Source organism: Eleutherodactylus coqui, chromosome 1 (genome assembly GCF_035609145.1).
Source record: "Eleutherodactylus coqui strain aEleCoq1 chromosome 1, aEleCoq1.hap1, whole genome shotgun sequence".
Lineage (NCBI taxonomy): Eukaryota > Metazoa > Chordata > Amphibia > Anura > Eleutherodactylidae > Eleutherodactylus > Eleutherodactylus coqui.
In genome coordinates this window covers 169,367,101-169,387,116 of record NC_089837.1, presented here as the reverse complement: position 1 = coordinate 169,387,116, position 20,016 = coordinate 169,367,101, and the positions used below count along the sequence as shown (strand labels likewise).

General features: G+C 39.2%; 1 protein-coding gene across 1 annotated transcript in view; it reads left to right on the top strand.

Moving 5' to 3' along the window:
* The window catches only part of CSMD1 (CUB and Sushi multiple domains 1), a 1,401,348-nt gene that overhangs the window by 494,783 nt on the left and 886,549 nt on the right, over positions 1 to 20,016 (top strand). Inside the window, exon 5 of the mRNA XM_066607269.1 lies at positions 6,933 to 7,140. Within this exon, the coding sequence (XP_066463366.1) occupies positions 6,933 to 7,140 (208 nt within the window). The remainder of the gene's footprint in view (positions 1 to 6,932; positions 7,141 to 20,016) is intronic.

Here is a 20,016-nt window from a genome sequence, read left to right as displayed (position 1 = left end):
TTTCTTTATTAAGTCCAATAACATTGCAACATTTACAGTTTACAAAAACAGTCGTGTGAGACATTTGGGACTTCCATTATATGTTGCACAAATATCAAAAGTTTCATATGTAGAAACATCATTTTTTGATCTCTGCATTTCACCAAGTGTATCTTAAATTGTCTCTGAGCAAGACTGATTCATATTTACAAATGATGCCAGTAACAAAGACTTGCTAGCTACCTTTGTTGTACTTTTAATAAGGCGTCCTGAATAATATATGCCTCTGGTTCGTTTAGATCTGTCTAAAGCTTCATTTATTTAAATTGATAAGCCTTATATAATGTGACTGGCAATGACAATATGTCACTTGCTGGTGCTTTATGAAATGTCAAGCTTCTTAATTGCATCTATTCAGCTTGTAGAGAAGAAATAGAAAAGGGCAGAAATCTAGAAGGCAAAAAAGCATATCTTTTTATATTTGATTCCTCTTTTAAATATGAGACATACTAAAGATTTGCTTCTTTCAAGATAAGGAGACATTTTTAAAGAACTTGATAAGTGATCAGTAAATCAGGGGTTTTCTTATATGAACAGAATTTCTGCAGAGGTCAATTTAATAAATAAGCATGTTCAGCAAAACTTTAGTGAATCTAATGCAGAAATTAGGGCATATTATACTGAAAAAATACTTTTGAAAATATATATTTTTGAAAATGGATTTTGGACTGAGCTATTTGAACAAGCAGTACAGAAGATTTGGATAAGTATTTGAAGATGGCAGCTGAGTTTTCTTGCTTGAATATATGGGCAGCTTTGTTTTTTGCTAATTGTGCGTAAGGCTAGACTAAATTCATGCAAAGTTAAGAGTGTACACAACTCCCTATAGTTTTTTTTTCTGCAATGTAAGTCAATGGAAACAGGATCCAGCTCTATAGACAACCTACTGTTTCACATTGTAACAGTTTTTTTTTACATAAGCAGTAAAAACTATGGCTGAACTATATGGCAATTATGTGATAGGATTTGAACAAATTGAAAGAAACTAAAGATCAGGTACTTAAATTTTTATTAGGCTGGGTTCTCACATGCTGGATTCCCGGCGGAACTCCCGCGGTTTGGCCGCAGCAAAAAAACCGCAAGATGTCCGCTGGGAAAAGCGCTGCTTCAAAACCCATGGCACTTAGCCGTGGGTTTTGAAGCGGCCTGGCCGCTCGCTCTTCCGCTGCGGCTGGCGCTCCCATAGAGGAGAGCGTGGCTGCAGTGGAAGATGAAAAAAAATGAACATGCTGCGGCCCGCTAATCCACACCGCAGCGCCAGCTTCTGCCAGCTATGCAACGGTGGCTTCACCATCCCGTGTGGTCGAGATTTCTGAGAAATTTCGTCCACATTAGCGTCCGCAAGCAGATTTTCCATGGCGAAATTCCGGACGGAATTTCCGTGGCAAATCCGCCCAGTGTGAACCCAGCCTTAGGCTGGCTATCCACAGGCAATTTGTCATAGCATGATCTGCACCGATAAATCGCATTCGGAGCACGCATGACACACTTTCTATAGGATAAGCGCACCCAAATGTATCCAAGTGGAAAATCACACTGAAACTGATCCATAGAAAACTTGTTCACTTGATTTTATGATGCACTCCAGGCTATCTATCCATCTACAATTTTTATCTGTATTGATTTATCTGTGTATTTGTCAAAAAAAGGTTAGAAAACAGCTGAACAAAAAAAAGTAGAAACTGCTCCTGACTCCGAATCCCTTTAACATACAAAATGATGTTTAAGGCAGCATTCAAGAGTGAAGTAAAGAAATGAGGCTCTTTTATTCACCTATACAAGCAGCAGTTTTGCCTCGCGCCATAGGGTCTTTCACAAGCATGAAATCTTCCTCAAGGGCCTCAGTAAGCTGGACTGAAACATTGCACATCTAGGTGATCCTTATTTCTTCACCTTGCTCTGAAGTACTGACTCAAACATCCTTTTTATGTATCAGTCTATGTAGCTAACATCAATTTTTCTTTTCTGCGAGATTTAATTTTCTAGCTGACCAATTAACTTACTAAATTACAAGTAAATGACTTTAGCTGTTTGACCTTTCATTATAACTATAAACTGTAAATATAAAACCAAATGTACTGTACATTACTGATTATATATTTGAAGCCCTTTATTGTCCATTCTGTTCTGTACTGTATAAAATGTCATATAAAAATGAACACATGAGGACAATCAGTCATGGGGTATAAACTGTACAGGCAATAAGAATGCACAGGAGTCATTTTGCATGAAATACATGTAATGTATTGGGAAGCCATTCCATGAATAATTGACTTTATGCTCTATTTAGGCAGATAATTTTAAGTTAGCTCGCGAGTGTCATAATTAAGTATGAAAATAGTCTAATAGCATTCGAGTGATTTCAGAAATTATAGGGGAAAGACAATAAATTACAGGTTCTGTCCATGTTTACTGTGGTTAAGCTGTGTAATGCTTCATTCATTTTGTGCAGCTTAATGCATCTGCGAATGAACATTTATGGACAGTTGCATTAGGGCACAAGCAGTGCTTTAGTTTGCACATAAATTCAATTACAATGTTAGGGCAAAACAGAATCTTTATAAATTGAATACCATGTGGCTTTAATCATGCCATAGTAATATGCAGATCTACCATTGGTGATAAAACTATAACACTAAATAAAAAATAATTAGAGAATGAGAGAGTAGAATCGTCATTAACTTGTATTTTCACAGCATGTCACATCACAGAGCATAAACGTTAGCAAAACATATAAGGAGGTATGCACCACCTAAAATAGAAAAGGTGCAAAATGTGCAACTTTTTGGCTTTTTAGATTGCCCTCAATACTTTTGTAAAAGTAGGCAGGGCTTGGCAAGAGCGGGCATGGCTGGCTGTATCCCATCAAATTCACTAGGATATACAGCAGCAGGTTTGATCTCCGTAGGATATGCCAAAATTAATAAGACTTCCCTATTATGTAACATTTTGCATAACTTATTCAGTCAACTAAAATCGGATTATAAAACACTAGTCTTGGAAAAATGTTCCCAACTGTGTCCCTAGCTAAACCAGTTGGCACGGCCTACTGCCTATCCACACAAAAACTTTATTTCAAGTTGAAGTGCCACATAGCTCCTATACAGGCCTTATCTCAACAGTGCCTGTCCGATTGCTGGTTAGGAGCTATTGTCGGAAGAGATCATTCAGCACTTATTGAGTCCTCTCACATGGCTGATAACTTACTCAGACAGCAAATACACAGGTAAACCATTTTCCTTCTACCCTAATGCACATTTTCTTGAAATTTGGACTTCTAGTAGCCACTGCAGGTGTCCAAATTTCAAGTATATACCAAGTAATGGCATTGTCACAATCTGCTCTCAAAATTCAGGTGTTGACCTCTTTTATGTGCAGCAGAAGACAACATTTGACAGTCATGGGTAAGGGCTCTGCCAGACGAGGGATTTTTTCATGCTTGTATAGACGCGGAAAATAATAATTTAAAACATAAAAATTGCACATTGTGTGTACAAAAATTGTGTAACCAGGTGCATTTGCACTTACATGACCTATCCTTTGCAGGTGCGATTTTTTTTATGCTTCTAAAAAATGGACATGTGACTACCTCCATTGGAAAGTATTGTTCCTGATAGAGCCAATTTTTAATTGCCACTATAGATGCACGGAGAAAAACAAAATCGCTCGCCTGACCGCGGCCTAAGGCCTCGGTCACACGGGCGATTTTCTGTGCGATCTGCGCATGCGTGAATGGGTGAGTGAGTGCTGCCTCTGATTGGCTCAGCACAGGGACCAATCAGGGGCAGCTCTCAGCTGAATGACAGTAGAACTGCCAGCCGGCTGCGGCTGAACTCCGTCTGCCGGGACAAGGTGAGTATTTTTTTTTTTTTACTTTTTACACATTTCTGGATGAATTTCAGGGAAGGGCTTATATTTTTTAAGCCCTCCCCGAAAATTCATCGTGAAATCGCCCGCAGCCCATTGCTTTCAATTGAGCCGGCTGTATTGCCGGCTCCATTGAATTCAATGCGCTGGAGAGCGCTGCACTGCTCCGGCCCGTTTCTAATGAAACGCGTCTAGGAGCAGATTTTTCGGGCAATTTTTCGGCCCTGGTCACGCGATTTGCGGATGCGCATCCGTCATGCAATCCGAAAATCACGGGAAAAAACGCCCGTGTGACCGAGGCCTAAAGGTGATGACTTGAGTGACTTTGGCAATGGAAAGATGGTTGATGCCCAGGGGGTGCAGATGTACTTGTTGGCTGTTCTTAAGCCACAGTATCAAGAATGTATAAAGACTGGTTGAACTAGGGACAGACATTGGACAGAAGATCACACGGCAGCAGGCAAAGGGTGGTTGAGTTTCATTTCTGGAATCTCAGAAATGATGTGCCACAGTGGACCAACTGACATCAGCGGGGAAGGTAGACAACTTTATATAATGACCATGTAGCGTATTGTGCATCAACTGGGGTTCAATAGTTGAGGATAGACAAGAGTGCCCCTGATGACCCCACATTATCAATGCCTCACATGGGCCCAGGAAAGAGGTAAATAGATGTTGAACAAGCAGCAGAAGGTTGTCTGTTTCCTGCTGAACTGTAAGAATAGCCAGGACTGTATCTGGCATAAACAGCATAAAGCCATATCCCATGGATATATCATAGGGGTTTATCAGGCCGCTGGTGGCCAGTGTTATAGTCTGGGGAAGATTTACCTGCTATCGCCTAAGAATATTGGCCTTAGAATCACAATCCTTGTATAGTGAACACTACAGAGACCTGTAAACTGATCATCTGCAACCATATCTTCAGGAATTCTTCCCCAATCAGATTGCCATCTTTCACCAGGATAATGCTCCATATCATCGAGCTCGTATCAGTAGTATGTGGTTGGGGGGGCATGGCAATGAATTTGCTTTGACCCCCAAATGCATCACATTGACAATGTTTGGGATGTGCTAGAAAGGGCAATAAGATCTACTCCCACCCAAAACGTGCACAAACTGATGGAGTTGCTGAAGTGGGCATGGATCAAGTTGGGTAGGTAGGATGTTCACATCCTTATGCAATCTGTTTCCTGCAGTTTGAAACCCGTAATTGGCCAAAAAGGTAGAGCAACCCACTATTGAGTAGCTATCCCTAATGCAGTGATCGTACGATTGAGTGATCAAAATATATTTATACACACACAAATATCTCAAGCTTCATGCTACATATGATTAAAGCTTTTCTGCATAGTTTACAGAGTCCATTCTTTTCTCTATTAATGTTGTTTTAGTTTCTCATTTTGCTTCCAGGTATACTTGTATTCGTGCTTTGATCTCCTCACGAAAATGGTAATTTACTCAGTTTAAATACCACATTGCTTTATATAAGCATGTGTGACCTTAGGAGCCAATTGAACTATACACATATTACCATTCTATTCATCTCCTTAATTTATACATGTTCAGGGACTTTAGATCATTTTAATTCTCTTCTTCACAGTCCACTGAAGTGGTCTTCAGAGCAGCTGCTAATGATTTTAAGCCTGCCATGCTGATATGTCTCTGTTCATTTTCTTTTGCCTCTCATGTTTTTTTTTCCTTTCTCAGCAGTTGAGGGCACATATTTCACATATCTTATAGTCCTTTATAATTCTTCTGTATTAAAGGGAAGCATTCTCTTTAGATGTAGATAGATAGATAGATAGATAGATAGATAGATAGATAGATAGATAGATAGATAGATAGATAGATAGACAGATAGATATGACAGGCAAGTAGATGTTATGTCATCTTTGTTACTGTAGCAGTAAGGTAAAGAAAAAACAAAATACAACTAACTTTGCAGTATATCTTAATACAATAGATACAACATTTTCATTAGGCAGGATTTGCTAATAAACTGAAATCTCTTAAGCCATCACTAAAAACATATAAGTTAGTTCTATCATTAGGTTATCATGTAAAGTACCAGCAACACAGAGCTTGTATTTCCATATTTATATAATTGTCTTCTGACATAATGTTATATTGGAAGTTAATTGATTTAAACAATAATAATCACCTTTATTTATATAGCATATGCATATTATGCAGCACTTTACATCACTTGATATTTACTGTCCCAATTGGGGCTCATAATCTATATTCCCCTATTAGTATGTTTTTGGAGGAAGAGAAGAAACCCGTACAAACTCCATGGAGATTCTTTTCTTGGTCAGATTGGGCCACCATGCTTCTTCCTCCTCCTTAATATATATGCGTATGTGCTATATAAATAAAGGCAATTATTATTATTAATATTTTTATGATGATGTAGATGAGCCAAGAGCTCTTTTGAGAAAAAGGTTTAAATCTTGCCCTTTTGGCTTGACAATATTTTCTCGTACATACAGCTCAATGAACCAGTAAAGATAAGTTCTATTATGGAGGGAATGGAAATACCATTTCTATTTATGAGCTATTAAAAGGTGTGATGAATGTAAAATACTACACATTATGGTTCTGTACCTATAAGGAAACAAATTAATCCCCAAAAGTAATAAAGCTACGTCTGGTCATGGTGAGAAGTGGGAAGCATAGAGTGGGTTGGTTGATGCGTGGAAATAGTGCTAACTAAACCGAGGACAGGACAACTACAAACAAATATGCATCACAGAGCCCATACCTCCGCAGTCTCTCCAGAGCTCTGGGAAAGAATTAAAGTAGATAACAGATAGTTTCAGGCTTCTTTCTTATTTTGAATGCAAATTGCAGTTTTTAATGCTAATCAATCATATCAAACACTCATTTTCAGTAGGGGATTTTTTTACTGTTAAACGAAAGATTATGTTACAAATACATGCAAATATCAGTTGATATTAATGAAATCACTAACGCTAATGTTGCCTAATACCATTAACAATCCATTGTGCTTTATTTATTAGCTGAAGGGGCATGTGGTGGAACTTTAAGAGGAACAAGTGGCATCATCTCAAGCCCTCATTTCCCATCAGAATATGAAAATAATGCTGACTGCACATGGACTATACTTGCTGAGCCTGGGGATACAATTGCACTGGTCTTTACAGATTTCCAAATGGAAGAAGGATATGACTTTTTAGAAATCAGTGGGACTGAAGCTCCATCGATATGGCAAGTAACAAAAACATAAAACTACTATTTTAATATAGAATATACATCATATTCTAGCCATGTATAATGTTTATTAGCATGGTAGGACTATATGCACTGTAAATATCATATTATAGACAATTTGGTAGTAAGTAGAAAGTCTGTGTCTTTCTCTTTTCTTTCATGTAAAATGATGAAGAGCAAACATAATATGGTACTATGTCAGCCAGAAAAACCCGTGATGTTAAATAGTCTTGTATAAAAAAAGAGAAAAACATTATAGAGAGGATTCTTTTATTGGCTAACCAGAAACGTTATATTTGCAAGCTTTCATGTACATAGAATATAAAGGCTGGCATTGAATATACAAATTATTGCTAAAGTTGTCAAGTGTTTTATTAGTGTGAAAATTGCAATACTATTACATATTAGATGACTATTTCCCATGCATTTCTTACAAATTTTCTATAGTAGCTTAACAAGTGACAGAGAGAACCAGTTTGCACTCCTTTCATGTCTCTTTTAGTAAATTCAGGTGCTCTCCATGAAAAACAATAGTAATCCATGTTTACCTCAAATTCTGTATTGTGCAATTTCTCCATTAATAATCTGGATACATATGAATAAATTGACTACTGGATGTTGTAACAAGCTTTGCAAATCTAGTTAAAGGGACTTTCTATGAGCAAAACTATTGGTGACCTATCCTGAGGATAGGTTACCAATAGCAGAACAACTGCTGACACCACCACCGATCTGCTGACTACAAGCCAATATGGATGGCTGGAACTGTAAATGAGCCATGTGTAGCACAATGGCCCAGCTAGGTATTGTAGCTCTCCTATTCACAATATCAATAGCTTTGCTCCTGCAAGATCTCTAACACCTGTTACATCTGTATATTGAAAATTCTGAATCCTTCAACAATTTATTAAAATTATTTTTATAGAATATCAGGCTTGTAAAAAATAGCATAGGCTGCCTATAACATTGCTACATAAGTTATCCTATGCAGAAAAGGATAATTAGAGTTTAGATAGATAAATAGCCTATGAAGATCCATCAAAACAGTCTTCAAAATTTCATAAAAATTAGTCAAAATGTTGAACAGGGAAATAAATGCACTTATCTAGCATTAGAAAATGTGACTTTCTTCCAAAACAGAACCACACCGCTTCATAGGTTGTTTCTCTTATATTACATAAAAGCTTAATTCATTTCCATGCAACCGAGACGCAACACCAGATACAGACAAATGGAGGAAAGTCTCAAGAACAAAACTTATCAAGAAAGGTTTAAATAACTTAATTTTGTATAACCTGGAAGAAACAAGGAAGGGGAAGGGTTGCATGATCGGAACGTATTAATATGTGTAAAGCATAAATAGGGAGAGGTTTTTATTAAGAAGCTAAACACTAGAACAAGGATTAGATTAGACTAGCTGGGGAAGGACAAGAGGTAACATTGTGATTTTTTTTTTTTTTTTTACTGAAAGAGTAGTAGATGTTTGTATTGATCTACTAGCACAGATTGTTGAAATATCAAAAATAAATAAATTAAAGCATGCCTAGGATAAGATCACAGAGGTGAGAGAAAAATGTACAAAGACATAACTCACCAAAAATGGAGCCAAAAATGCATCATCTGATAAACTGCAGGGCAGGTTCAATCACCATAGACCCTGGTAGTATACAGAGAGCCAGATTGACTCCCTTTTCTGTGAGCGATGACTAGAATAAGCATCTATAAAAATGAAAAGGATATAATATGAGGGCAGACTAGATAGACCATGTGGTCTTTTTCTGATGCTGATTTTTCTGTTTGCAATCATTTTATAGCATTGGTGAAAATGTTTTGTTTTTTTCTCTGAGAACTCTACCTTGCAACGAATTTTCTTTTCCTGATAGTAGTATGTGAATTCTTTCTTTAGCTATTTAATCATGCATCGGTAATAACAATTTGAACATAACTGCTTGGCATTTACAAATATTTGCATAAAACCTTTAAAGAGCTCGTATATAGATATTCTAAATGCACCAAAATATTTAACATACGGTATTAGTTGTCAACTTAGCATAAGGGCATTGTACCACTACTGTCTTAACTAAATTACAGCTGCATGACAGGAACTGGTGTATAGCATAGATATCTAAAACATACAAATGACCAATGAAAGCTTTTAGACAAAAAGATTCAAATCAAAATTAGTGTAGGATCATTTGGTGTGCGCATATTCAGTTTACTTATCAAAAACATGTCCTTTTTAATTAACATATACAGGCATCTCTCATCACATCTCATTTATGGAACACTGTTAATAACTACCACAATATGTCCAGAGATGTAATAGAGCTAATACAGTATGCATATACAAGGAACTTTAACTGTCTTACCATAGCCATCTGATTTCTTACAATATTGGTACATATAGAGTTTTTTTTCTATCAGATTCTAAACACAATGAACAAAAATGTGGCATGCTCCATAACATGTCTAATGTATAGAGTCGTTATCCCATAGAAGCACTTATTCTAAGGAAAAATACATGATATGAGCAAAAGCGTACACATTGTAGGATATATCTCCAATGGCTGATCAATGGGAGTCAAATGACAGCGTTTTTCTAGCACAGTTGATATTTATTTCTGGAAATTCTAGCATTTTGGTGGTATATCTTGTCACTAATGTCACTAATGTCTATGCCAATACAACTCTTTAAAAGCAGCCTGTTATGTGCTTTATGAAGCCCACGCTGACAGCAGCATACAGTTGTGACAGGCACTGATTTCAGCAGTCTATATTAATTATGGGGTATTTTTTACTTATGTATACAATGCTAAAGAACTGTTGTTCCTTTTAAGAGTAGTTTAAAGTTTATATTAAACATATTTATGCAGAAAGAGTAAGGCCTTAGTCACACGGGCGTTTTTTCGCGCGATTTGCGCATCGCATGACGGATGCGCATCCGCAAATCGCGTGACTGTTGCCCAAAAATCGCCCGAAAATCTGCTCCTAGCCGCGTTTCATTAGAAATGGGCCGGAGCTGTCCAGCACATTGCATTCAATGGAGCCGGCAATACAGCCGGCTTCATTGAAAGCAATGCGCTGCGGGCGAGCGCGGGATGAATTGTCGGAAAGGGCTTAAATATATAAGCCCTTCCCTGCAATTCATCCAGAAATGTGTTAAAATAAAAAAATATATATACTCACCTTGTCCCGGCAGCCGGAGTACAGCGCGGCCGTCCTGCAGTGGGTGTGAAGGGGGTGTGACTCAAAGCTGCCCCTGATTGGCTCAGCGCTGAGCCAATCAGAGGCAGGTCTCACTCACACCCATTCATGAATTCATGAATTGAAAGCAATGGGCTGCCGGACAGCGCTGGATGAATTGTCGGGAAGGGCTTAAATATATAAGCCCTTCCCTGCAATTCATCCAGAAATGTGTTAAAATAAAAAAAATGAATTCATGAATGGGATGTATTGCCGGCTCCATTGAATTCAATGGGCAAACATCGTTCTTCTCTGCCACAGCTGTTATAGCTGTGGCAGAGAAGAATGATTTGTCTTCTATATGTTCTCAATGGGGTCGGCGCTGCTGCCGCCGGCCCCATTGAGCGCATATAGAGAAGAGAACAGGAATCGCAGATCGCAGATAGGTGCGATCTGCGATTTCTGTTCTATAATTTATCGGATGAGCGCATAAAAAGCGCTCATGTGTCCGATACCATTGCAAAGCAATGGTCTTAAAAAATCGCCGGACGCATGCGCATGCGCAAATCGCGTGAAAAATCGCCCGTCTTACTGAGGCCTAAGGCTGCTTTCACATAGTCAAGAAAATCACGTAGGATTTGTGCATTGCGAGATGCACAAATCTTGCACGACTATGAACCCCATTCTTTTCAATGGAGTCATATACATGCGCAATTTTTGTGACAAGCTCTATTTTGTGTGTTTCTCAGAACACATCGCCCATTGTTTTTAATGGGGCAGGAAAACAACGCACAGCATGCAATATACATGCGAATGCAATGCAAGGTTTCCTATTGAAAACAGTCCGCTGGAACATTGTATGTGCATGATATCAAGAGCTTCATGGCCCAATATCGCGCTCGGCCATGTGTAGGTAGCCTAAATGAACATTGATATGCTTTTCACAATTCATATATCAATCACATCACAAATACAGCACTTTTCAAAAACAATAGTGTAATTAAATCTAAACCAGCACATTAAATTCAACTTAATTTTATCAGTATAAAGATCTATTATTTCTCTTCCCCTATTCCTGCAGTGTGAAAGATAGTCGATTTATTTTAGAAGGAAAGAGAAAGAATGACATACAAGGCTATAGGAACCTTTAATCGTTCAGCTTCCAGGACAATAAAACCAAACAAAATCTGACATTTAGACTTGAAAGCTAGTGTGATCAATTTCAGTACCATACTTTAAAATTGCAAAAGTATATTGAGACATAGTTAAATTATGCAGCTTTCTCAAAGATCAAATAATACATCTTCTACTTCATGACAAACACATATAAACAAATAATGGTACAATACATCCTGAAATAAACAAGAAAAGTTCACAATAGTGTCAGGAAATAAGACACCAACAATCCATGAGAATCAGTATATGTTCTATCCTCTTACCCTTTCTTTTCAGTCTAAGCCTCAGTGTAATCCTTCATGTGAAGAGCCATTTGCACTATATTTTTTAGTTAACATTTGGACTTTTTACTGCGGATACTATAATTTTTCAACACACATGTAACCATGGAAAACATCCAGAAAATGATGCCAATGTATAGAGTTCATGAAATATTAGAAACTATTTGAACTAAAAGAAACATCTAAAAGTGATAGAGTGATAAATTATCGTTCCATTGCTCAACCTTACCCCAATACAGTATATATTAGGGGGTGGAAATAGTTCTGCTATGGGCAATGTTTAAGGACATGGCTTATTTTGGCCATAAGGACTAGACAATTTGGGGGGATTTTCATTTCCCCTTTTCAAAAGCCATAACTTTATTTTTCTGTTGACAGGGCTTGTTCTTTGGCAAACTGCAGTTTTTATAGGTACCATTTTTGAGTACATTTTATGTACTGAAAAACTTTTATATTTTTTTCAGAAGGCTGGGAGAGAAAGCACATCAATTCTACAATTGGGGTTGTTTTTGTTTGTTTTTATAGCATTAATCATGCAGCATAAATACATTATACATTTTTTCTGCAGGTTGGTACGATTACGATAACCCAAAAAAAATTTCTCCTTTTTTGCCAAATAAAACTCCTTTTTTGTACCATTTTAGGGTACATATGGCTTTTTTATCACTTTTTGGGGGGACAAAATCAAGAAAAATAGCAGTTTGCCTCAGTTTTTTACTTTGTTTTTTTAATGTAGATCAAATGGTGTGCTCAATTTATTGTACAGGTCGTTATGGATACAATGATGCCAAATACTGTATGTGGAGTTTAACATTAATTTAATGGGAAAGTGCAGAAAACGGCTTTTTTCAAATTTTTTTTTTTTCAGAGCCCAGTCACACAGGCGTTTTGACGCACAAAATTTTTAACTCATAACTGATACGTTCAAAAATTTGAGTGATCTAAGCGGGTGTCACAGTGGAAAAAAACGCTGCTAGCAGCATTTATCCGCTCAAAAGGGACTGAGTCACACAGGCGTTTTGCCGCCCAAAAAGAGCACTGCCCACTATCCCCTGCCGCTGGATGCTGTCACATCCAGGGGTTTCACCTGTGGTCACTGGGGCCGGCGGCAGCAGCGCCGACCCCATTGAGAACATATACTGAAGATCGCGATCCTCTGTCACAGCTGTCACAGCTGTGGCAGAGGATCGCGATCTTCAGTATATGTTCTCAATGGGGTCAGTGCTGCTGCCACCGGCCCCATTGAGCGGAAGGTGAAGCCCCTGGATGCGACAGCATCCAGAGGTTTCACAAACACAGAACACCGGTTTGCCGCAGTTACATGCGTTCTGCGAGCTGGTGTCCTATAATTTTCGCCGCAGGCGTTTATCTGCATGTAAAATTCGCACATGTGCTGCCATTGAATAGCATTGGTTCTATCTAGTGCTAATTTTTTGACGTGCGTAAAAACGCACGTTAAAACGCCTGTGAGACTGAGCCCTCATGATTTTATTTTTACATTTTTCATGTCCCTGCAGGGGACTTGAACCATAAAAATACTGATTGCTGTGAAAATACATTGCGGTACTTACATACTGCAATGCATTATCACTCGCAATAGTGATCACAGGCCATGGCAGGCCCAGACACTAGTGTATGGTATCCAGTTGCCATTGAAACCCATCCCACCACACTACCAAAAATCCTGGAAGTACAAGGAAAAAACAAAGGAGGGAAACTTTCCCTAAGGGGAACTAGAAGGTGACAACTCCTACCTACTAGTGGATGACCCACCCTGATAAGAACGCATCCACTGTGCTTCTCACTCATGGCAGTGCTACCCACTAAGGCTTTATTCAGAAAAGCGTATATTGGCTGCCGTTTGGACTGCCGGCCAATATATGCTACCATCTGTTGCATTGAATTCCAATGCATCAGATCACACAGGCGTATTCCCGCGGCTTAAAAGGGCCTAGCTGGCCAATAATGTGCTAGGCGTTTTACAACGGGCAGGAAAGATAGACCTGGAACTATTTTTCCCAGCTGGAATATGGCCGCTGCCACAGACTCCTATGGGAGCCAATGACAGCTGTCAGAGAAGAAAGGTGGGATGGAGTTTAGCAGCATGACTGCTAAACTCACTCCCCCTTCTCTCCTCCTCTTGCTGGCTGTTAGCAATGGGAGGGTGCGGGATGGGCAGAGCTAGTTGCTAGGCTCCTGCCCTGTTCTGCCTTCTCCCATTGCTGGCTGCTGACAAGGAGTGGAGAGGGGGCAGGAGCTTAGCACACTAGCTCCTGCTCATTCCACATCCTCCCCTAGGAGAGAGCCAGAGAGTGGGAGGGAAGGGGGAGACAGCTTAGCCGAGCAAAACTGTCTCTCCCTGCCAGACGGCAATGCAAGCTCGGCGTATATGCGCTGAGCCTATGCCATTTGAACAGGTGCACAAACGTTAAATTTGTGCGCTCATTCACATGTTTTTACGTCTCTAGCAGGCGCACATACAAACCCCTACGGCTGTGTGAATAATCCCCAACCCTGATAAACGATAAACTAGAACCACAATACGAGTAAACAAAAATAAAAGAATAAAGAATAAATCTCAGTACTTATCTAAGGGACTGCTGGAAAAACCACTGAAACCAGATCCAGACATGTCCTCTTTCCAACAGCAGAAGCAGACTGAACTGAAATTGTCCAGCACAGAACGCAGGCCAGGAGGAAATATAAAAACCCTCCCTAATTGCCCCCGGTGTACACCAACAGCTGACACACCCATCAGAGTCAAAGAAGACCAAATGCACAGTCAAGTTTCAAATTGACACAACAGGTTTACATCTTGTTGCGTTAACTACCACCCTTGTCATTCAGCTGAATGTCATTCAGCTGAGAGCTGCCCCTGAGCCAATCAGAGTCAGCACTCACTCACCCATTCATCAATTCATAAATGGGTGTGAGTGAGATCTGCCTTTGATTGGTCAGGCTGTGACCAATCAGAGGCAGCTCATTCAGCAGGCGGGGATTTTAAATCCCCGGCTGCTGAATACTACTCACAGCTGTTCAGAGCAGTTCAGGAGGACTGCAGCCGGCCGCGCTGAACTCCGTCTGCCAGGACCAGGTGAGTATATATATTTTTTTTTTTTACACATTTCTGGATGAATTGCAGGGAAGGGCTTATATATTTAAGCTCTTCCCGACAATTCATCCCGCGATCGCCGGCAGCCCATTGCTTTCAATGGAGCCGGCTGTATTGCCGGCTCCATTGAATTCAATGGGCTAACATCGCTCTGCCGGGACAAGGTGAGTATATATATATTTTTTTTTTACACATTTCTGGATGAATTGCAGGGAAGGGCTTATATATTTAAGCCCTTCCCGACAATTCATCCTGCGATCGCCGGTAGCCCATTGCTTTCAATGGAGCCGGCTGTATTGCCGGCTCCATTGAATTCAATGGGCTAACATCGTTCTGCCGGGACAAGGGGAGTATATATTTTTTTTATTTTTACACATTTCTGGATGAATTGCAGGGAAGGGCTTATATATTTAAACCCTTCCCGACAATTTATCCCGCGATCGCCGGCAGCCCATTGCTTTCTATGGAGCTATGCTTTCTATGGTCAGTGCTCGTTTAATCGAGACGAGCACCGCGTGGTGCTCGTCTCGAGTAACGAGCATCTCGAGCACCCTAATACTCGAACGAGCATCAAGCTCGGACGAGTATGCTCACTCATCTCTATTAATGACCTATTTCCATGATAGGCCATCAATATGAAATTGGTGGGCACCTGATTGCTAATACTATGGTAGATTAGCTGTTTAAGGAGGTTATGGCATTCAGATGAGAGCTGCAGACTATTCTGTGGCCTGTGATCTCTGGTTCATTAGACATGTGGCTTATGTTTTGCTCATTTTCATTTAAGTGAATAAGATTGAGCTGCAATACTGGTTCATAGAATGCCTGTGAAAATATAATATACTGCAGTGCTGAAATATTGCAGTATATTGTACAAGAGATCAAACTTTTAAGTTTCAACTTAACATAGCTTTAACATAGAAAAATCTAAACAAAAAATATTTGTATCATCATGTACATAAAAGTGTAATCTATTAAAGTGGGGGGTGGGCATGGCTTACTGATTAACAGGTAAGACGCACGCCTGAAGAGCCCCCCCCCCTCGAAAAAACAACTACCTAGTGGAGCAGAGATCACCCCAAGACCAGCTCAGAACCACCATGGGAAGAAGAAAGGGTCCAGGCACCCCTAAGCAACTCCATACTACAGAGGGAGGCCATCTGGAGAGGTTCCTCCATCCCTACCGGGACCCAACAAGCTGCAGCACTAAACCCAACATGGCCCAGGCAGAGGGCAAAGCCGGAGCCTCCTGCTGTGAAGACCCCACTGATGTGCTGAAGACAGGAACCACTTCCAGACTGATAGGAAATACAGTCACTCACCTAACAGGCTGCAGGGAGAGACACAACTGCTCCCCCTGCTCTAGAATTCCTGCCACTGGCTCAGGTAATAGAGAAGAGTCCTCCGCTTCCAGTGCTGGTATGACCTTGGCATCCGGCAGCGAGGCCAAGCCTGTTACAGGGCTGAGGAAGATCTGTGGGGATTCCCCCTGCTCTGAGGCTACAGCCTTTCAGAATAAGAGCGGTGGGGATACCCCCACACTCAACAAAGAAGCAATGTGTCCCATGGAGGTGGAGAGGGGAGAGAAGGGCTCAGGACCCCCACTCCCTGGACCTACAGCAGAGGTGATGAGTGAGACTGTTTCTATGCCTCCCCTCCCACGTGCTGCGAAAAGGCAGCCAAGGAGAAGCCAAGATAATTTAACACAAAGGAGAGAGGAGGTGTCATTAGCCTCTCCTTCTGCCATAGGCAGTATGAAGGAGTCCCTATCCCCCCATAGTACTAATCCCATAGAGGATTATCAGGGGCCTTGCTGCCCCCTTGTCTCATCTCTCCAAGCCTTCTTATCACAGCATAAGGGTGAGGATTGGGACTGGAAGGCTAACTTTAGATCTTTACCCGCTAAAATGGAAATGGATGGCCTATTCCAGAAGCTGGAATCCTCTCGCAAAAAGTACATATCAGCCTTACAGGGGGATATACATTAAATGGGTCAGAGGCTGGTGATGGTAGAGGAGTTACATGATTAAATAATTGAAAGAGTGAGCGGACTAGTGCTCAAAACTACGGTTCCTTAAGAGAGGTGCCTAAAGAATAATAATTGTGTAAATAGAAATGAAAAAGAGGGGACTTACCATGTGTGGAACGCCCATCAGAAGACAGGCGTCTACACCGTCACCGAAGTACTTGATCAAATTTTCAGAAGAGCAGAATCCCTAGCCCATAGGGAGAGCATCTGGGGGAGAGTCTGCAGGTGGGAAGACCTCGGTTAATAATAATAATAATAATCTTTATTTATATAGTGCCAACATACAGTAAGAAAACAATAAACAAAGTAGAAAATAACCCCATGCTTATATGCTCCTCGGGTAGTGTGGAGAATACAGGATTAATGAAGAGTAGAACCTACATCGTAGAAGAGCCCTATACACATATAGGACTCCTCTAAATCCAGGATCGTTCTTAATGAGCTGGAGGGAGTCCTGGACAACTTCAACTTTTTATTGGTGAAGAGACAAAAATGTGTGGACACAGGCAATAATGGAGGGAAAACTAATGGAGTGCAATGCATTTCAGAGCAAGACAAGCTCCTTTTTCAAGCACAGATCTATCGGGTTCTACAAAGAAAAAGGTGTCAAACCGCAGTGAAGTAATTATTATGGGAGACTTTAATTATCCATATATAATATGGGAAGACGAAACCTACGAATCTCACAAGGGCGATTGCAAGTTCCATGGTTCAGGTAGCCAGCTCAAGGTTGACTCAGCCTTCCATCCTTCCGAGGTCAGCAAAATGAGTACCTAGCTTGCTGGGGGGGGGGAATAAATAAATCACCTAAAAGCGCTGCAGAATAAGTTAGCACTATACAAATAACAAATCCCTCCTCCCTTAAAATATTGTTTTCTATAAAAATTATGGCTTTGTTTAAATGTTAAGAAAATTGTAAAATCAAATGCATTCACACACATTAAGTTGGTTGAATATATTACTGCTAAACTGAATGAAAAGTATTTATTGAAACCTGATTCTAGAAAACAGATAAACTATGACTTATTCTTTCTAAAGTCAACATAAAAAAGATTTAATGTGCCAAACCAGTGCAGTGTTAATCATTATTTGATGCAGCTCTATCAAATATAATGTGTGGAATACAAATATAAATGTTATCCTGTGCAAACAAGAGAAATCACTGATGTAACTGTATGCAAAATAAATGTATGCCTTTCTACTAGGAATTTTATTAGAGAATTTCCATCAAAGCACCCAATGTTCAAGGGGTGAACTTGGTGAACTTTCTGTTCAGTTCAAAATAGGTTGAACTGACCAGAACCTTTTTGCAAAAGTTCATCAAACCTGCCAAGCCGAACTTTAAAAAACTTCACTGATCTCAAACTTACTCACAGGGATATTGTCCACAGGTATCTCTTTGTGCCACTTTTTTGGAATGTTTTCAGTGGGGAAAAAAAAAACATATATATATATATTCTTTTTTTTTTGGTTCAAAAGTATTTTATTAGCTGCATCAGATATAACAATACATTCACGGGAGAAATTCAAATACAATTAAGACAAGGCTATATTGCCTCACTCTATGTTTCGGGATTAATCAACAACCTGTGCACAATCCCCCCTTGCATTTGTCGCAGAATATCTCATTATTTAGGGGCTTCAAAGAAAAATGAAGCTATCTAAACCTTGTAAAGATATATATATATATATATATATATATATATATATATATATATATATATATATATATATAGTTTGTTTTGTTTTTAAGTGTTTGCTTTATTAAGTGAATTAAATAAATTGCTATTTACACTACATGCAGAAGTTTGTGATTTATGTTAACCAAGTGGAACATGGTCATGGGTGGGGCTTTTTCACAATATTTAAGAAGCATAAAACTGGTTTCTCTTGCTGAGAACTATCACATTTTGAATAAATCAAAAAATGCAAAAAACAAATGCAAAAGAAAAGAAGATTGTCATAGAACTGTTAGACGTAAGCCCCACAGTTATTTTTTTTGTTGTTGGGGAAGACATTTTTGCTAAAGTCTAAAAATAAATGGGCAGCTCACTACCTTGATATATCAGTGTTCTGATATCGAATTTTGTGCAAGAACAGCTGCTCAAACATGCATGTAAAGAATAATAAAGTAAATGCTACATTTCAATTAGCTATTCTGAAACAAGTAGTAAAATTTTGTTATGCAGGCAGAACTGTAGTTTATTATCAGTTTCTGAGAAGCTAAATAAAAAGATGAACTTTTCTATTTCTAATTTATAAATCTATGGCCAATTTTATGTTTTTGGCTGGAAATCATCTTTAGAAAACCCGTCACCAGTTTGCTAGTTTTAAATCCTTGGCAACACCCACCATACATGTAAATAGGATTCCTATTTCTGTGTTGGATGATATTAAAAGAGACTTGTTGAATAATCAGATTACTTTATAAGAATAAAAGATAAATATCTTAGCAAAAATGTTGAAAGCATTAACCCCTTGCTGACATCTATATAGATGTGTGCAAGAAAGAAGTATATGTCTCACCAGCAGCACTTTAAAATATCCCCATAAGGGTGGGACAACACTGAGATGCAACAGCTACCAGGACGTGGATCCAGTCCCAGAAATTCAATTTAAAAAAATCAGGTAGCAGTATCGATAGGTGAAAAAAAATCCAAATTAGTTTATTTTCCCATAAGCAATACAGATAGTGTAGCGATGTTTCGAAACGTCGCTGCACTATCTGTATTGCTTATGGGAAAATAAACTCATTTGGATTTTCTTGCACCTAATTTTTTTTTTTTTATATGGATGTGTGCAATGTTTGTATGGAGCATGCTCAGGAGGCAAACTCGCTGTATACATGACAGATCTATTGTCTTTGGCCACTGACACCCAGCCACAATAGGCATCATTGAACCTAACTCTAATCATAGGCATTAAAAAGGGTATTTCCATTTTGGGACTCTTATTTGAATATGTTGGAAATCGCAAAATAATGTGCTCACCCATAAGATGTTTATTTCTAAAGTGCCCAGTTTTCCACACATTGATTCTTCTGCTCTTTGGTTGTTTATTGTTTGTTGCCTAAACACGAACGATGAGAAGAA